Source organism: Neltuma alba, unplaced genomic scaffold (genome assembly GCF_004799145.2).
Source record: "Neltuma alba isolate B1F8T4 unplaced genomic scaffold, ASM479914v2 tig00012492_pilon, whole genome shotgun sequence".
NCBI lineage: Eukaryota > Viridiplantae > Streptophyta > Magnoliopsida > Fabales > Fabaceae > Neltuma > Neltuma alba.
The window spans coordinates 26,235-47,040 of NW_021636964.1; the positions used below are offsets into that span (position 1 = coordinate 26,235).

At 33.1% G+C, this 20,806-nt stretch overlaps 2 protein-coding genes across 2 annotated transcripts; one reads left to right on the plus strand and one right to left on the minus strand.

The window, feature by feature from the left end:
• Positions 1 to 5,196: 5,196 nt before the first annotated feature.
• LOC114727586 (uncharacterized) lies at positions 5,197 to 7,875 on the minus strand. Its single transcript, XM_028914284.1, has 2 exons — positions 6,514 to 7,875; positions 5,197 to 5,569 (listed from the first exon to the last, which is right to left on the minus strand). The coding sequence occupies exons 1-2, from the start codon at positions 6,977 to 6,979 to the stop codon at positions 5,463 to 5,465; spliced, it is 573 nt and encodes a 190-aa protein (XP_028770117.1). The 5' UTR covers positions 6,980 to 7,875; the 3' UTR covers positions 5,197 to 5,462.
• A 9,187-nt stretch (positions 7,876 to 17,062) lies between these two features.
• On the plus strand, positions 17,063 to 19,756 carry LOC114727589 (myosin heavy chain, clone 203-like). The gene is made up of 2 exons (XM_028914287.1): positions 17,063 to 17,223; positions 17,962 to 19,756. Exons 1-2 carry the CDS (start codon positions 17,063 to 17,065, stop codon positions 19,754 to 19,756), a joined length of 1,956 nt encoding a protein of 651 aa, XP_028770120.1.
• Positions 19,757 to 20,806: the final 1,050 nt, after the last annotated feature.

A 20,806-nucleotide genomic window follows, 5' to 3' on the forward strand; every position in this document is an offset into this window, starting at 1 on the left:
TTTGCAGGTACGTTTAGCAGCACTGTGAAGTATTTTTTAAAGATATGTCTAGGATCCAAAAAATATTTTTTTGTACATCTAATACTAAAGCAAAAAAATACTTCAGGTTGTTAAATGTACTTAGAAAATATTATAAGTATTAGATGTATTTGAGAAAATATTTTGAAATGCTAGATAGAACTTAATCTCATCATAAAATAAAACAGAATGAGAAGGACCAAAATAAAATTATACAAAAAGTGAGGCTGGCTGATCATAATTGAAAAGGGGAAAACAGAAAGAAATACAAATTTTGCACGCAAAATAAACATAATGACCCACGTGGCGGTGGCAGCAAAGTCCTTCCAGATCAAGTGGCAAAGCACCTTTCCCTTTTGCTTTTAAAAGCCGACCACGCAGCTATGCTTTATCTCACGTATGCCAGTCTTCTTTTTTTTTAAAAAAAAACATAATATATACTTAAATCTTATAAGAACTCATTTAATCATTAATTGATTTGTTGGCCAAAAACATATAATCATTAATTGATCGTGAGATCCCACGTCAAATACATTTTAGGCTCCCATATTTTTAATTTTTATTTCCATTCTAGAAATTAAATTAAAATTTTTTCTCTTCTTTCTTGCTTTTCACAAAAACTCTTCTTCTTCTTTGTTTTTTTGTTAATTTAGTCCCCGGTTTAATTTTATGTCTCTCAAAGTTTTAGCCATCTCTTATCTTTTTATATTTTTTTTGTTTATAAATAAAAAATTTAGGTGAGTTAGGTTTTAAAGACTTGCTAAAATCAAGATATATCTCTGAACGCTAAAGAATATTGTAAAAAATACTTCCTAATTATACTTTTTTTAAAAAAATTATTTAGAATTTCCTTTTTATTTCTTAATTTGATCCAGCCTAATTTGCATATCACATGTAACCAATAAGTTAGAATTCTATTGATCTTTTATTCCTAGTTCGTTATGCCTAATTTTTAGCATTCATAATCTCAAACGCAAGTGTTAAATTGATAAAAAAAAATGTTTGAATTAGCTTTTTAAAAATAATCTTATAGAGTTTAAGATAGGCTTACATAAAAACAATTTTTTTTAAGTAGTTCTAAGGATATCCAAACACCCACCCAATGAGAGTATTATCAACATAATTTTCATATTGGTAAAACTTGGATTCAACACTGCTCAAATAACATATTAACATCAAATTCTTTTTACTCGATTTAAACAGAATTGATTAATCGATAATTATATTACTATCATTAGCTTTTGTATCATTATCGTTGTCTTCATGAACGATGCGACGACAAATATAGAAATGTTGTTTGTGGAGGGACGGCCTTCCCAAGATTGACATTCCCTTGCAGCTTTAAATTATTGGGGGAAAAAACTGAAAACATTCACAAAAAAATGACTATGAATAAAATTATTTTTTATTTATTTTCATTTCTATCTAATCTTTTTTATTTGAAAACAACAAAATCCCATGTTCTTTGTTCCGTTTGTTTTGTTAGAAATATTTTTCTCATGAAAAAATTAAAATACTAATACTTTTTGCGTATGAAATTCTGCGGAGTATCTATACTTTTTATATACAAAAACACATCAAATACTTTTGACTAATAAAATTTCTGAATAGAATTTTTTTTATTTTTTAAAATTTTTACATATTACAGTTCTTTAGTTTTTTTTCATTCTTTTTTATTTCTCCGCCAACAGCCAATTCTGAAACTTATCAGAGGGGCAAGGTTGGCGTATTAGAGGTGGGTGAATGGACCTTTTCAAAGCTCTTTTACGGAAAATCCTAATATAAATCAAACCGCCCAAAGAATAATTTAAGAAGCTTCTAAGCCGCATAAGAATAACCTAACTTCTAGGTACTGCCTTCAAAGTCAAAGTCTATGACTCATTGACTTATCCCCCAACTATCTTTTTTTTTTTCAAAAATACAGCGCGCATGAGAACAAAACAGCAAGACAAATAGCAGAAGAGGCAAAAATGAAACTGAAGGAAATATTTAACAAAGCTGGAATTTAAATGCTCGAGAGTATAATTAAATTTATCATGTGTGCTTCAAAAACTACTATTGATTTTTTTTAAAAAAAAAGAGAATATCACTCGTATTTCTTGAAAATTGAAAAATAAAATTTTTAATATTCTTGTAATATATGGAAGATCGAATTATAATGTTGGAAAATCAAAATAATTTTAAATATTAGCCTGTTGCTGTTTTTAATTTCTTTCCCCTATTCATTGTTTGGGCTGGGCTCATATGAAGTAATGTGGAACGTGGCCCAATCCCACATCCATCAGCGGAAGCTATAGTTCTCACGGGCCTGTCGGTATAAATAAATAGAATAGAGACTAATAAATACTCCTCTTATCCTTAATATAAGACTCATTTAACTAATTTAATTAGATTAAGAAAGTTAGGTAAGTTAGTTAATTATAAGAAATGTGATACGTTTTTCCTAAAACGTAATAATCATCTTTTTTAATATCTACTCTCCATCTTCTACTTGATTATAGTTGGAAGAGTATCCACAGGGATAATTTAGAAAAATTGATAAATATGAGAAATTGGTGTTATGTTTAGAAACAAAACCATCTTAATAATTAAGTCCTATATTAAGAACTAGAGGAGTAAATAAATAAATTTACTTCTACCTTTTACATCAAGTATTTTTTTCAAAGAGGACCATCGTGAAGAAGGGCTCTTGGTAGGGATTCGCAACCTGCTGGGACGCGACTGGTCGGCCAGCATCTGCTGGTCTAAGCGGGAGGAGAATATGGTTGCTGACGTGTTAGCCCACGAGGCTCTCAACTACCCCACAGGGATTACTTGTTTCTCTAGTCCTTCCGAGTTTTCTCATAGACGCTTCAAACTAGGACATTAGCGTGTCCTGTCACGTAACTGCGTAGTTTTCTTGGGCTGTTTTATTTACCCAAAAAAAACAAAGAAAGATATTTTTTCAAAGCAACCTACTTCCTAAAATAAACTCGACCGAACTTCTTTTTTTTTTTAAAAAAAACATCGACCAAATAAATGCTTAATTATAATACTAGTAATAAACAAGCTATAAGTGGGATCGTCGTGGTTGCAGTGAAGGGGCAGAATAGAGTGGCGGGTTGTGGTGGTTTGCTAAGGGATTGTCGAGGGAATCAGATCAAGGGATTTACTAGGAAGCTGGGTTCTTGCTCGGCAATGATAGCAGAAACCTGGGGTGTCATCACTGGAATGAAGATAGCTTTTGAGACTGGCGTTACTCACTTGACCATTGAAGGTGACTCAAAGCCCCTTGTGTTCTGCAAAATTTGTGTACTGCTGAGTATACTGATTCGAGTTTGCTAAAAATTGTAAAGCGTGAGATGATTAGGTTTGCTCACATAAAATTCAGTCACGTATATATGGGGAGGCAAATTTTAGTGCTGATTGGTGATTGGCTCGCTAGTATTCCTCTAATCTTATTTATAAGTAAAAACCTTCAGTTTCATTAACTTTTATTTAAAATTCAACAACTTTTTAATTTTATCCTTATTTAATATACATTATACCTCATGTAAAAGAAATCAATACAATAATAAATAAAGTACATCCACACATAAAATTTCTTTTAGTACTCTATAAATAAGGCTAAAAAATATCTTCTTTTTCTATCTTGTAAATAGGACCAGAAGAGTATTTTTTTTGCTAAAGCATAGGTATCCTTTTATTGGAAGTAATCCTATTTGAGACACTATCGGGCACCAAATGTGGACACCTTTTCTAGCAATGATTCGAACCTTGATTCATTACGTTATGAGAAACTAGCCTCTTCTACTAGATTCAATTCCTGTTTGGTACCAGAAGAGTGTTTGTTTTGAGTCAAAGGAGGTCTTTACGGTTTTTGACAGGACTCCTACAAAGGTCATGGATTTTTTGTACAGACTCAGTGGGAGTTGCTCTCCCATGCATGATTGCGCTGCAATAAGATTGAGCTTTTAGCCCCATATTTTTCACCAAAAAAAAAAAAGCTATGAGTTTCCAAACTCCGACGCTCAATCATAGGTTAATATTATTATAAAAAATACTCTTAAGCCAAATTATCTTTTAATACATAATTTTAAGGAGGCGTTCAATTCCTCAGCAACTTAAATGCAGTCGCCCACAAAGCTATATCACGCTGATTTTATTTTTTTTTTGGGGCCAGAATCACTATTAAAAGTTTACTTACAGGTTACAATTACGGCGCCCAATCCGAGTATGATGACTTAATTTAATATTTCTGAAAAGAGAATAATATAACTTTTAGTCCCCAAATGTTCTTTTAATTATCAATTTGGTCTGACTTAATACAGTTCGATTCTTAAAAGTCCTAAGTTATAAGGATTGAATTTCACTAAGTTAAAAAAAATAAATATAATAATTGACTAGTTTTGAATCAAAAAAATCACAAGACTGAATTGTTCCAAGTCAAAAATTCCAAGACCATATATCAATAATTGAAGTGAAGTTTAAGAATTAAAAGTCATATTTTCACGTATAAAGATGGAAATTTGGAGCTAAATCGAGGAAAAGAAAAGTTCCAAAAGTATTGTTCCTTGATGAGAAGGGATAAAAGGGAAGGAGTCAATTCCTTATCCAATTGAGGAATAATTCGTTGGTGAGTGGCTTCTTCTTTAGTTGATGAAGATGCCGTCTGAGAAAGCGAGAGAACCAAACCCACAAGCAGAAGAGGCCAAGATAAGGAGTAACAGTAGTTCCAATGCCGTTTGGGTCGTATTTCACTTTCACTCTGCTCAAATGCAAACATGACCCACCAACCTTTACGTGATCTGCTTACCAACCGCCATTGATGTGGTCCTCTCTGCTTCAACCACATGCCCAACCTTGCTTTTTTTGTGGTTCAGACTTCAACTTGACAATATCCAGCAATCATTACAATGGCTGTATAATTGCGCGTTTAGATAAAAACAGAAATGAAAGAGGAGTCCCTGTATACAGCGCAGATGGATTCTGCAGAATGGAATTATAGCCCTGTTTGGCAGAGTGATAGAAACCCTTTATAAGCACGTTTCACGTAAATCAGACAACACTCTTCTCATATACTCACCTCGTATTACGTAAATCACTATAAAAAAAACAACTTATAAACTGCTTACTATATGGGATAACAAAATCAAACAGTTCTGGTTCTTCTCATTACGGTTTATCTACAGGAGACACAGTAGCAAGATAGAATGATTAGGATTTCATTATGGCGGAAAAGCGGGCGGTCATTTTACACAGTGAGAAACTGAAAAACACTACTAAAAGCATGTAGATTAGGACTATTTCTCCCCCCTCATTTTTGCTTGCATTTACTCTATTTACATATTCACAAGAGTATGTGGTATCTACAATGAGAGCTAAACATGCCACAGCAGCAAAATGGCCATTGGTTTCAGGCTTCCCAAAAGATGCTAATCCTTGGAACGAGGCACTGGTTCTCATCAATGTTCATTACTCGAGCTAGTTTTTTTTGTCAGAAACCCCTTGTCATCAGTACTAAGCTTCAAATTCTGAAGAGAAGCCAGCCACTGTTCCAGGTAGTTCTTGCCTGCATGTTCAAATCCAAATTCAGAAAACCAAAACTTCAAAGTGACATATCCCCCCAAGTATCTTAAAAAGATAGATGAATATTCAATAACAGAAAATGTATTAAAAGCCAAATGTATACTTTGTGAACACAATCAAAGAGAAAAACGCATCAAACTCATTTATTGCAAGACTATGTTTCCATAAAAGAACCATCAGCTTCCATTTTCACGAATGTTCTGTTTGAAAAGTCCAAGCCTTTATATGGATCATGCTCATGCACGATCAGGGGCTAAGAAATCATCCATACTCTATTATAATACAAGTTCCATCAGCTGGGAAATAAGAGCTCATTCTTCAACACACACTTGGCAACACTAAAGCCATAGGTTGATAGTCAAATAACTCAAGCATCCAATTCAGGCCACGAATCCAAAAAAGAAGCAATTATTTGTCTCTGCTTGAATAATGTGGATTTCAGGAATCGGAACAATGGAGTTATTTCAATGGATTACCTTTCTCTATCACATAAGCATCTTCGTAAAATAGATAGATGATGAGGGCCTTTTTTTTAATCGCCACATATAAACACAGTTAAGGGGAAAATAAGCTTTTGCCTTGTACAATAATTTTGGGGAAAAAAACACAACCCATTTACTATGGTGCTTAAAGTTACCATGCAAGAAAGACCTATTTCGTTTTTTCTCACTTTAGAGTCCTAATCCAATAACCATCTTTATGATCACAAAAGAGAGTTCTTCATCAGAGTCATACAACAGTATGGTCAAACCAACTTACAGATCCACCAAAAACAAAATTCGTTAAAATACAAAAGATAAGTAAATAATTTAAAACCACCTGAATCAAACAAAAGTTGTTTTAGGCTTCGAAACAAAGAAGTAAACAGTTAATCACAAGCAACGAGATTTCAGATTACAGGTTCCAAGAAACAAGTTTGGCTCTTACCAGAAGAAAATTCATCTGGGATGTTCTTGATCGCACTCAAAAGATCGTTTTTTGAACTCTCAACCTCCTTAGACCCAGGTCTATAACAAGGAACCAACACTGCAAAACTATTATCCGACTCATCATCGCTCTGAAACTCCGAGCCGTGAGGCTCCAGCCAACCAATGGACCAGTCTGAGTCATCAGATTCTGTCCCCGACAAACACGCGCCACCGTCAGATGGCACCAATACGACGTCGTACTCCTTTTCAACCCTCCTCTGCTCCCTGCTCTGCCATTTTCGTTTAACCTTCCTGTGAGATGCTGCGATCTTCGTTCCCTTCACCGAAGGAAATTTCACAGCCTCGCGTTCCTTAAGAGCGAAACCCCATTCAGAAGACGAATTCAGAGTAGAACTATTCGACACGGGCTCTTTCTCCTTGTTTCCCCACAGCCACCAGGAGAAACGGGTTAGGGAGACGGCCATAGTTCGATTCAGAGCTGAAAGGTTCCGAAGGGTCAAGCTCTTTTGGAGGCCAAAGGTTAGCGAAAGAGGTAAGAGGGAAATGCCAGACACACACTTCAAGAGCAGAAAAATTATGAGGCGGAATTGGGAGTGGTTACTGGAACAGGATCCATACGTTTACAAACGCAGATCAATTTAAACAGAGGGTTGTACAATCAAAGGTCAAATCTTCCAAAAAGCTAAGCATGAACGACCGAATGCAGCAGATTTGACAACGTTTCCTCACATACGAAAGAATAACGATCCCCTTCTCACAAAGCCTAATGTTTTCTCCATCTAACAGAATTCAACACTCCAATCCCATCAGCGTACCAAAGAATTATATATTTGTTGAACTAGAACAAAATTTGTCTTCGTGATACATGAGATTGGGCAACAATTCTCATTATCAGAAAGCTAAAAGAATATTTTCTTTATACACTTCTTTCTAAAGAATAATAACCATAAGTTCAAAATTCAAGCGAAACAGCGGAGCACAATGCAAAACAAAACATATCACCACAATTAAAAGCCAAAATTGAAGGAAACTACTGAGTCAAGACCGTTGGACAAAAATCATCAAGCACCCAGAGTTAAATGATCAAAGAATCGTAGCGTTCTTTCATGTCACCGGAATCTCAAAACTTCACACCGGAAAGCAGAGGTTCTATTCAAACCGACATGCTATACCAGAGAATTAGAAAGGGGGAAGATGGAAGCATGAAAGGAAAGCCCTTTTCCGGGAAAAGCAAGCAAAATCCGGTGACAACCTAAGAACTCGGTTGAGGAAATCTAAACCCTAGCTATCTATCCTCATCTTCTTCATCCCACCCCTCAACTATCTTCACCAGAGAAAATCCTATCGAACTGACACTGCCTTCCTCCTGCATTAATGCATTTATAGACAGACTTGGCTTTTTCATAAATCTTCATCAAACGGTTAGATAACACCACTAGTGATCTAACGGGTAACTTGATTCTTACCGTGCACCCTCAGACATATCATCATAATCATTATCAAACATTTTGATCAAATAATATTGGACGTTCCAGGAAAGACGACATCCAAATTGGCTGACGTGGCAGGATACAACCCAATCATGGCGTGCATGTGAAGTTTGCCTTGTGGGCACGTGTACACTGGGGCAGCCCATGGAATTTGAGGATGAGAAGCGAAGTCCAAATCCTTCCCATTATTAATTAATAAAAAACTACATTAATTATTGATTAATGGGACACATGGAATGATCATTTAGATTAATTAAAGGAAATTGATGACTTAGACAATTGTATCTTCACTAAACAGTTGCTCACTGATTGGCGGTGCCAATAAAATAACATATATTTTTTTTAACTTACTGCTAAATTTCATAAGAAAAAAATCCTTAAATTTACGTTCTTTTGTTTAAAATGAAGCCAGGAACCAATTCACTCGTCGGGCATGAATTATAATAGAATGCTCAATCCTCAATTACTTAAGTTTATGTTCTTTATGTAATTATCATATTAACTTATACTTTTTTTAGTAATTTACATATATGTGTTTTTTATAACAACTATTCAAACACTTTCATTTTATTAGAATCACTTTTTTACAAAATCTATTCTTCTAAGAATCTATTTTCAAAATTATTCTCTAAATTATGGTTTGGTTTCATCCAAACACCTTTATATATTCCTTACCTAAATTTGGAGATTATTGCCTCCCATTATGTCAAAAGGGTATGCAATCTATTGTTACTTATACACAAAAATCCTATTTATTGAAAAGTCATGTAAGAAAATATTTTTTCCATTTTCTCCCCATGAATTAAGAATTTAACATCTTTATAAATTAACTCTTTAATCCAGGCTTTCCTTTGCATTAATCAATCCATAAACTTGGAAAAATAAGTTTGGACACGATTGTAAAAGGATTCGCACTAACACATATACCAAAAGCATATTTAAGAAGGTGCGTAGTGTTTAGGATTCTTTTGAAATAATTTATAAATAACATTTTAATCATAATTTACATAATACGAAATAAGCATGTGAGAAGAATTTTATCTTAACCTATATAAAACAGGCTTATAAGTGATTTTTATCAGGATGCCAAACAAGGCCTTAATTGCCTACCTTTTCAAGAATAATAATAAAGGCCAATTTTTCATTCAATCTATTGCAATGAACATGTGTACAATTAGTAAATAGAAAAAAAATTATTATAAAACCTTAAAGAAATAGATGTATTCATTGAAAAGTTTCACAACAATTAAGTAGGGCACAATGCTAAATTCTAGTATAGGAAATTGTAATGGGTTGGCGCTACTCATTTGTTACTGAATTTTTTATTATAATTATATTTCTTCTTTAAACCTTATAGTAATTCTCCATGCGATGTTTATTTATCGCACGGAAAATTTGTATTCTATAATTGAGTACATAGTTTGAGAAATATACATATGATTTATCATATCAAAAATTTATAAAATAAACGGTAATCTATTTAATAATAAATAAATATTGAAAGAGAAATTTTTTGATAGATTTAGAATTTAAAAATTATTCCATGATCCTCGCCATAATTTATCCTCAAACCAGCATGCCATGCAAACACAGATATATATATATATATATATATATATATATAAACAAACTACGATTTTGATCCATGATTGCATTCACGTGTTATATATCGTTGGCTTGTGCATAGTGTTTTTCAAACAAGAGCTTCTATAATGTCACAAGTATAAAATTCATTAACATAGCAAATTACAGTATTTATATTTAGGGACAAAGTACACATTAATTTAACACAGCAGTTGGCATGTTTTTCAGATTATTACCTTTTCCCCCGTCTGACTGTCTGAGAAAATATTAAGAATTTGAGCTATTTATTGTGATTAATGTTAAGGCTCTAATTAAGTTTCCTGATATCTGGTCCTATTGTTTAGGATGTTAGCGGGACCACTTATTTTGAACTCCCCAAGCGACTAAGGCCAGAGTAGGACCCACCGTGAGGATTATGGGGTTATCAGCATGGCACGTAATAGACGATGAATCACATCTGTAATTATTAAAGCTGTGACGTAAATCCAGCTTTGTTTTCTGGTTACAAAAAGTTTAGGCAAGTCAGGTTTCCTGAAAACTCATCAGGGTCAGGATATGTCTCTAAACTCAAAGAGTGCTTATAGAAGTACTTACAGATCGCCCACTAACATGGTCCTCACATCGGCAGCGGGATTCGAACTCACGACCTTGTGGGTTATGAGCTGACTCTCTACCAACTGGACCAACTCTTGTTGTTAATCCAGCTTTAATTTGCCTAATGACGGAAAGTAAAATCACACTGATATGTTGGCACCCTGAGAGCTTTAAGTAAATTAAAATATACTAGTTCCTGTCCTAAATATAAGAGATAGTTGACTAATCTGAGTAAATTAAAAAATAAATTAAGTTAGTTATTTATAATAAATAAGTGTTATTTTTTCTAAAATATACTTATTAATTAAGTTTATTGTCTAAAACTATCATTATTAGAAAGATTATTTTAAAAAAAATAAATAAATATGAGAAATAAAGTAAATTAGAATCTTATATTTAAAATTAAAATAAAAATTAAATAAGATTTAAATTGCAAAAAAAACCTTGGAATTGCAAAAACGAGATTACCCTTGACAACTTCACTTTTTTTGACAACTTAGGACATATTATTCTTGTCAAAACCCAAAATGAAGTTGTCAAGGGTCCCTATCTGCGTTGCAATTCTAAGGTTTTTTTTATAATTTTCCCATAAAATTTATATTAAAAACGAAAGTGTTGGAAAAGACATTGATTATTCCTTTATTACCTCCGTAATTAAACACCACGGTGACGTTACTATCACCACTTACGTACGTTAACTTTCTCTGTCTCCTAGCTAATCAATTGAACCTCACGCTCACACACACACACTCTCTCTCTCTCTCTCTCTCTCTCTCTGCAAATCTACCCCATCGTATTCAAATATTGCCAGGTCTGATTAGGGATATTTTTCATTAAAATATTCTTGCTTGGTGCTGGATAAGCCTGTTATTACAAGTTCAATCATTTCTAATTTTATTTTGAAATGACAGTGTCACTGTTTTTTAGGGGTACGTTTAGTATGAGAGATTTAAAAGGACATGGCGAAGAGGGAAGAATTTTAATTATTTCTTTTTTTTAGTAACACCCAAATTTTAGAAAAAAAGGAAAAAAAATTTTCCTGCCCTTTCCTCCTCAACCTTCCCTCTAAAATTAGAAGGATTTGGAGAGAAATAACAATATTTTATCATGTTATGATCACTATATCCATATTTATTTTTAATATCCCTATACTACCCTCAATTCTTTTCTTTTTGTCTCCACACACTCCTCTCTTTTTTGTATGACCAAATATTTCATTCAAAGATGGGATACAGTACAAGTTGTGGCTAAACATTATTTCAACCTTTTTTCTAATAATACTTCATGTTCTACAGTGTATTAGAATTTTGGTATAAGTATTGCTCTATATATTAAATGTTATTTGCAATTCTATTTTATTAAACATTTTATAAAATTTGAAAAAATAATCTTAAGTTAAATAAGGACAAAATTGTCCGTGTAAAAATATTTTTCCTCCCCTCCCTCATGAATCAAACAAGGTAATATTAAAACTCCTCCCCTCTTTTTTTTTTTCTTCTATTAAAATCTCTCCCTCATATCTCGTATTCCTCTCATTGAGCCAAATAAATCCTAAAAAAATCAGTAATGTTGTTCGTTTCATTATTTTTTTTTTGGGTTACTTTTCAATTTGTATAGGATCCTATGCGTTGATTTTGATGTATTTATTGCTCTTGTATGTAAAGTAGCTTTTACCTTGACAAATAAGATAAACATAATCGTCACTAAATTGGGAAAACAAATAAAAAGAAAAACAAATCGCATGGCGCACGGTACAACGTATTCGTAGAGTAGGTGAGTTGAAAAAAAAAGTTGTTTCTTGTCATTAAAAAAAAAATACGACTACCTCCGGTTCTTAATATAAGACCTCATTTAACTTTTATATTAATTCTAAATATAAAAGTCCAATCCATTTTATTTCTCATATTTACTCAATTTTTTCTAAGAAAATCTTTCTAATAATTATAGTTTTAATCAACATACTTGATTAATAAAGATATTTTAAGAAAGACAACACACATATTTATTATAAATAACTAACTTAATTTTTTTTTAATTTTTTAAATTAATCAACTGACTCTTATAATTAGAACCGGAAATAGTATCATTAAACAGATACGACATACCCAAAAAGTAGTTCTAGACATAAAAGATGATAAGAGTCAGGTAAAGTAAATCATTTGAAATCATGAAGGAGATAAATAAGCACATATTTAAATGTAATTGTCAGCTCTTACTTTACACCTAATTATATTGAACAGGATCTGAGTTAAAGATTAAAAAACAAATGAAATAAGCGCCGTTCTTTTATGGGAGTGTGTAATCCACTTCATTATCTTTGCCACTTTTCTTATTTACATAGGACAATTACTTAATTAGCTGGAAAACAAAAGTACATATATTAATTCCAACTTTGGTGATGCATTCCCCAACACTGGTCACTTTGCTCGGTTATTTTCGTAGAGAAGAGCTTTTCCATTGCGGCCCGGGAATATATAAATATCCATTATCTTACTGTCGACTTCTAAAAATAATAAATTAATGCCTACTACTTAATTTTATTCAAAAGCATAACAAGTAGTAGTACTAGTTTTTAATTTATAAAAATAATTTTTTGCTAGTAAAATTATATATATTACTTTATTTCCGTTCTGTTGCATGTGTAGGACCACGACACCAGCGCCTCTCATAACGCGTTCAGTCAAATTGGCTCCAAATTATATGTTTGTGGGACATGTTCTCCCACTTGCATTAGTGATCTCTTCCTTTGTCACTAGTCACTGCCCCAAGGGGAAAAAAAATGAAATAGTTTGTAAAAGTTATTTAATTATTTGTGTATATTAAAAAGTCAAATAAATAAATAAATTATAATAAAACTGATATGATTTTTAAAAATATTTCTATATAACATTAGATCGTATATTAATTTATAAGTTGTGTAAATTAATTTTGAGGTAAAAATAATAAATATGAGAGATAGTTAAAGATGATTGACATTTTATATTAATAACCAAATCGAACCCCAACTAATTCTTATGTAAAGATAAGAGGAAGTACTATTTAAGTACTCTTTTGATCTTTAATATAAGATATAATTATTGAGTTAATTTTGATCTTAAATATAAGACCTATTTTTTATATTTATCAGTTTTTTTCAAATTACTCCTATGGATACTTCCTCAACCATAATCAAGTAGAAGAGGGAGAGATGTTATTAAAAAAGATGATTATGGTATTTTAGAAAAAAAACGTCATATTTTTTATAATTAATTAACTTATCTAATTTTTTTAATCTAATCAAATTAGTTTAAAAGGTCTTATATTAAGGATTGGAAGAGTATTTATTTATCATTGTCATGTGTTTTTTAATATAACTACATGACATAACACAAGTCCAATTAAACGTTGTTGATTTCAAATATTAATCCCAGCATTTTGTTCTGGCATGCATAATTTGAACTCCAAACATGTTTAGAAATCGTATTTAATACTCTTTTGATTTTAAATATAAAATTTATTTTGTAAAATAACTTATATTAAAATAGGTCTTATATTTAGAATACAAAAAATATAATATATATTATCATTCTATAATTTATATTCTCAATATGAAACCTAACTCATGATTGCTCCGAAGTTAACTGTTAGCTTTGCGCGGCCCATGGAAAACTTTCCATGTATACTGATAGCTTAATTCTTTTGCCGTGTGTGATTGTTCTTTAGTGGATTAAAATACAATTTCATCTATAACTTTAAAAATTAATTAAGGTTAATGGGTTAAACCATATCTCAGAGCCAAAAGAATAATATTAAACTACATATGTATATATTTTCTTCAAAACTAGCCCTTAGGTGACCGATAATTTCGTTTGTCTCGTAGCTGACAGAGGCGAAACAATTTGATTAGTTTGGAGAATGGCGTCATGTTTAGTTAAAAAAAAAAAAAAAGACAAGTGGAAGTGATTCATAGTCCATATGTAATACCTAAAAAATTGATAAATCACTAAACCCTTTTTTTTTTTTTTGAAAAAATAGTTCTTTTAATCCAAAACGATGCTTCGATCATCAAATTGATTGCTTCTTTATCACTACCAAACTAATTTATATATTTCCGTCCATTCACGTTATTGTTACATGGCCCTTGTTTATGGAACCTAGCGAGGCAAGCGAGGATACTGTACCTTTAGATACTTAATATAAAAGTTAGATAATTAATTTATAAATATTAATAAAAATAGTTAAGTTAGTTATTAGTAATAAATGTATACTGGGTTTCTTAAAATATCTTTTTAAATCATATGTACTGTGATTTTTTAAAAATGAAAACTCCCTCACCATATGCAATTAATAAGAATACTTTTTGAAAAAAATTATAATTTTAAAAGACAAAATGAATTAAGATTTGAGAAGTTAAAACAAACCTTTTATTTAGCTATTATATCCGGTTCTAATTATAAGAGTCAGTTGACTAATTTGAGAAGACTAAAAAAGTAAGTTGAGTTAGTTATTTGTCCCAAATAGATGTTATATTTCCTAAAATATCCTTGATAATCAAGTGTATTAATTAGAACTATCATTGTTAGAATGACTACTTTGGAAAAAAAAAGTATAAATATGAGAGACAAAGTGAATTGGGGTCTTATATTTAGGACCAAAATAAAAGTCAAACAAGATCTTATATTAAAGACTGGAGGTAGTATTATATTTAAGACTGCAGATAGTTTATAATAGTGGAAGTATCTATTTCTCTTTATATAAAGAGGAGAGTTTAAAGCTAGATGCTGTGAGGGGGTTTTGGCTTGATTTGTAAATGATGATTGGTGGAAATTGTTTAGGAGGGAAGTTACACCTAAGCCTAATAATAACTGGTTTCTATGCTGCGGAAATATAACTCTTTCCATTTCCTATAAGAAAGATTGGTTAAATAATTTACATGAATGAGTTAAATTCAATTATAATTTTTAAAATCATCCTTGATCAAGTTGAGATGAGATAGACAATGGAAATAAAGAAAGAGTAATTTTGAAAATAACTCTTAAATATTTTATTAAATATTATAGGAAAAAAAAATCTTGTATTAGAAGTCATTACTCACGAGAGTCTTGTATGATTCGCATTAACTGGCTTTTCTTTCTGTGAAGAAAAAATAGCTGGAGATAGCACATCATTGTACTTTCTTTCTTTCTTTTTTTTCGCCTGAAAGATCATTGTGCTTGATCCTTGATGCACAAGGCCACAAGTAATCTCCAACGCGAAGAGGTTCTAATTTTTATATTAATTATTTTCCCTTCGTCAATACATGAAATTCAAGAAAATAAGTTGATCACAATATATATATTTGTAAAATCATTTGATGTTCGATACGACAAACAAATTCAAAAATTCAAGTCGAGTTCTCTCACAATAATTTTTTCTATTCAGCATATTGACTAAAAATCATTTAATTGATATTAACCTGTCATGGGTGATGCTTTCCTCCCTCACCGTCTCTCTCTCTACTTGAATTCTTTTTAATGATCCTTTCAAAAAAAAAAAAAATCCTTTGATATAAGCAATATATTCATATTTTATTTTATTATATACTAATGTATATTGGGAAAAAAAGCTACAGAGCAATGAAACCCTTTTAATTGGAGATTTAAAAAGAATTAATGATTTGTAAAGAAAGTTAGACTATTTGAATACGAGAAGTTCCCCCGTTGTTCCAGGATTTTTCTTTATTTCCGCTTTTCTTCTCAGTTTTTGTCGATTGGATAGTACGGTTTAATACAAGGTAATAAAATGTTAACCCTCAAAAGTTGTTCTGACTTGCCTTTTGTATTCCCAAAAAAAAAAATGGTAACCCATGCAAAATAATTAGTAAGTTAAAAATGAATATGAAAGCTCATATACCTTTTTTTTTTTCGTTTTTTAACAATATAGTAAAACGAACGAATATCATTATAATATTTTACTAAGCAAAAATATATTTGCCAGTCCTTATAGTTTGAGTAGATTTTGAACTATATCCCTATAATTTTTTTTTTTTATTGAATCCTTATAGTTAATTTTGTTAAATTGATCAGTTTTTTTGTTACCAAAGGTTACAAACACTGTTAATGTAAAGGGATGGGCTGTGATCTGGCACTCTCTCAAACACTCAAGTTTGCTACTCTCTCTACCATCTGTCTTTCTCATCTCTCCAAGCTAACAACTCCCAGGGGGAGTGAAGAAGGACTCCCTCAAGTTGCTGGTTATTTGTTTAAAATTTATAGGTTTAGAAGTTTGAGAATATTAAAAAACTTTTAAATAAAGAAAGACAAAGTCCCTCATTAACGCTCCCTATACCTCGCTTGTTATGCCAACTTCCAAGCACTTGCGCAGTTTAAAATTTTGCCTATGTTAACGGTGAAGCAATATAGTGCCTCCCATCAAGTCATCAGATCAAATCTAGCACTCTTTAATGGAACCAAAACTTCCAAGCACTTACCATCTTCTCTCGTCTCTCTCTCTCTCTCTCTCTACGTCTATGAGGTCACAATTGCAAGAAGCTCCATTTTAAGAGGTCAACCATAATTGTTGCCGAAGTAGTGCCTGAGCCAAATCTTCAAGGTGTCTCTCTCATGGCAAACGACGACACTTTCTCTTCAGTTAGAAAGTATTCCTTTCATTTCTTCTCTCTGTTCATACGTGCTCTGTTTTTTTTTGTTTCAAGCATCGTGAAACAGAACCAAGAGAATGAACTAAAACTCTCCACAATCTCTCGTTACGACCAACTCGATATCATCTTCAGCAATGTCAAAGTCTTAGGGAATCAATCAAAGAACCAAAGATTGTCAACTTCGACGTCGACGAGTTTGACAGAGTCGTGCGAGTGAACATGAAGGGTGTAGCTCTCGGAATCAAGCATGCGGTAGAGTGATGATACGCAGGCGATCTGGGCACATCATATCAACGTCGAGCATCACGGGAGTCTTGGGAGGAGTGGGTCCTCATGCTTATAAAGCTTCAAAGCATGCCATGGTTGGGCTCATGAAGAACACAACTTCTGAGTTGGGGGAATATGAGATTCAGTTTAGCTTGTGAGTTGGGAAAATCTCAGCGCCATGGAACTCGCCGTGGTTAGCTTGGAGAGATGAGAGAGACAGATGATAGAAGGAGCCACATGCTTGGGTGAGAGAGTGGCACATCACCCTCTGTCACTTTACATTAACAGCAATTGCAACTTTTACTGACAGACGGATGAATTTAACAAAATTAACTATAAGGATCCATTAAAAAGAAATAAAATTATAGGGACTCAATTCAAAATCTACTCAAACTATAAGGACGGGCAAATATATTTTCCTTTTACTAATTATAAAAGAATCATTGACATTCCTTGTCTTTAATTAGGAATTTCCACTACTGTAAAACCGTTAATTTTGCTTATAGAAGTTGGTCAACTACTTGTAGCCCTAAGCCGTTGGCTTTTTCCATTTTTCCTGAATCAAATGAAGCAAAACGTGTGTTATGTTACCAACATCCCCTATAATACGGGCAAGTTTTTCTGAAGATAACAACACATGCATTGTGTTCAATAACCTGATTTAACCATGTTATTGAAAACTTGTTATCTGGTTTTGCAATAACGACAAATCATGTTCTTGTTGGTAGACAACCCTGAATGTTGATTATTTAGTTTCGTTTTCTACTATGTAACCTGTAATAGGTTCTCTAAATTCTCACCTTCTCAGGCGACCACCTGAGTTAGCTTGAGAGAGCTCGGGTGGCCTCCTAACAATATTTTCATTTTTTTTTGTATGTTACATGTATCTCAGGGTTTCGTTTCGAAGATCATTTGGAAGGTCTATCATGATGGCCACCACCAAGGTCTATGTTTCCGAGGTGGACAAACTTAAAGCAGAATTGAAAGAGAAGACAGAATCTTTTGAGAATCTTAAGAAATCCCATGATGCTCAGGCGGATGAGATTAACGAGGCAAAGCTTTTGTGTGAAGATCTTAGGAACGATCTGGAGAACAAGGAGTCTATAATCAAGCATATCAGTTCTGCAAATGATAAACTACGAGAGACTTATGAGGAGAGGTTGAAAATATTGGAAGATGAAAAAAGGGCGTTGATTTTGGAGTTAGAAGAGGCAAAGGAGAAAGCTTGTTTATCAATTCCCATAAAGAAGTGCTTGGAATCCGAGAAAAGTTTAAAAGCAGCGAATGAAGATGAGAAGTTTCACAAGTTGATAGAGGAGGAGAACAGAATGAAGGAAGAACAAGTTACATGGAAGAAAGAACAACTTGAGAATCTGGAAGAAGCACAGGTGGATAAGGAGAAACAAGAGGAGAAGATTAATAATGCAAATGAAGATCCAGAGTTGGAAACATACGCATTGCTTGATGATATCTCTTCCCTGCAAATAAAATTGCATTCTCAGACCAAAACTCTAGAGCAATTGGAACGTGAGTTGCATATGTCTAAACTAGCCCTTGCTCGTGAAGAAAGCACCAGAAAGCAACTAGAAACTCAACTTTCAGAATGTAAGGTTCAATTTAATAATTCGAGAGACACATCGAAAGAGCAAGAAAATCAAGAGTTAGAGGCAAGCAAGGGAAGTCTTCTTGAATCTTCAATAATTGATGAGTTGAAGTTGGAGAATGAGGAGTTGTCAGTGATGCTTCTAGTGTTGCAGCAGGCGATTTCTGAGGCTCAAGCCATGGATAATAAGGGTGATCACAATAATGAAGAAAGCGAGCTTGAAATTTACAAGGAAAAACTTGAGGAAGCTTATGATGCTTTGGACCAAGCAATCATTGAATTGGACGAGCTGATTTATGAAGGGAGCGAATTGGAATGTGAAGTGGGGACATGGAAGTCAGCTTGTGAACGATTAAAGAATGATTTGGAGGAAAGCCATGCAAAACGTAAAGAACTTGAAGCTTCACTTCTTTCACAGGTAATTTTTGGAGAAAGCCTCGAGCAAGAGAGAAGAGTGGATGAGAAACAAGTAAAGGAAGCAGAGAATGAGAGAGTGAAATTTCTGGAGATCATAGAAGAGAAGGACAAGATCCTAAAGGTGCTCCAAAAGGAGATAGAATGGCTAGAACAAGAAGCATTTAGAAGAGAATTTGAAAGTGCAGTGGTGGTAAAAAGCCTTACAGAGAAAACAAACGAGCATGTGAAAGACAAGTTCTTACAGCTAATGAATGAGCGAAAGATGAGAATGGATGAAATTATGCAGCAAATGACATCACTTGAAGAGCATTTCTGTAATTCACTGACCACTTTTTCTTCATTGCATGAAGATGACGAAGTTCCTCATAGTGAAGCAGAGGCCATTCTTCAGAAACTGAAGAACGAGAACAACAGATTGATGGAGAAAGCTCACAGGTTGTCATCAGAAAGGGAGCATCTGCTGGATTATTTTCTGGGGTTGGGAGATAAGATCTGTGAATTCTCGACTGTAGATTCCGAGCTAATGGATATGGTGGGAAAGATGGCGGAGTCTTTTGAGAACAAGGACGGTGATGATGATGATGATGATAACGAGTCCCATGCAAGTAAGAAAATGATTGAGCATCCTGCTACTGGGGTTAAGAACCTCGAAGCCATTTCGACTTAAGGGATTAACAATTAGTTGCTATGAGGAAAAAAAGATGATTTTGAAGCATGATCAATAAATTTTTTTAGATTGTATGATATTTCAATTGTAAACGACACTTACACATAGGCGATCAAGCTGTCGTTTCTTTTATTGTACGACTCTTGACCATTGACATTATTATTCAGTTCATTTTAAACATTTTCATCTCTGTTCTGTGGGTTGCTATCCTGAAAGAAGGCGATCCAGATTTGTAACAAAATCGAGTCATGGATGTTGACCTCACTGTAATAAACAAACTCGATATTTTTGCAACGTTGTTATAAGAATATTAAACAGGTACTTTAAAATTAATACAAATATATCCGTGACAAGTGATTAAGAAAATGAAAAATTGCAGAAAAATCATCCATTGCAATATTTATCATTTTGAGGGCTACAATCTGTGCAACTTAATAATTGAAGATGAGATCAACGTGACTTGTGGAGGCTTCTAAAGAAGTAATACTTAGCATTCATCTTCATGTAGAATACACATTGGATCATCACATATGCATTCGATTTGAAAACGTTTACGTTTTGGAATTTTTAGAGATGACTCCAAACTACCATTTATGGCCAAAAATTAAAAAGAAGAAAATGACCAGAACCATACAACTGATGGGAAGATTTATTTTGATCTTCGATGGGTGTGGTGAAGACTAACGGTACACGTGGTGAAGACTAACGGTACACGTGGAGAACAAAACCGTGTCTGAAAGTGAAAGCATGGAATTTCTTGCGCGCGTGTCTAGGCCACGACGCAATTAGCCCCATAATAATTTCATGCGCCAAAAATTCCTGTCACTTTGGATTATATTCGTGATTGCTATGAAGTTCTTCTGAGCCAGCTTCTTCGTCTTTGTCAGGTAACCAATGCGCCACAAATTTCAAGTTCTGAAATTTATGCAAGACTAGTTATAACTCATTTTATCACATTCATGACAATTTTCAGCGACGTTGAAAGTTTTATATAATCCCAGCGAGTGCCTACTTTTCGTGAATATGAGCTCGATGAGTTAGACTCTCTTT

Coding starts and splice junctions, on each gene's coding strand:
- LOC114727586 (XM_028914284.1), bottom strand. CDS start 6,979: ATGGCCGTCTCCCTAACCCGTTTCTCCTGGTGGCTGTGGGGAAACAAG. Junction 5,570..6,513: donor CCCAGATGAATTTTCTTCTG/GTAAGAGCCAAA, acceptor TTGAACATGCAG/GCAAGAACTACCTGGAACAG.
- LOC114727589 (XM_028914287.1), top strand. CDS start 17,063: ATGATACGCAGGCGATCTGGGCACATCATATCAACGTCGAGCATCACG. Junction 17,224..17,961: donor TATGAGATTCAGTTTAGCTT/GTGAGTTGGGAA, acceptor CATGTATCTCAG/GGTTTCGTTTCGAAGATCAT.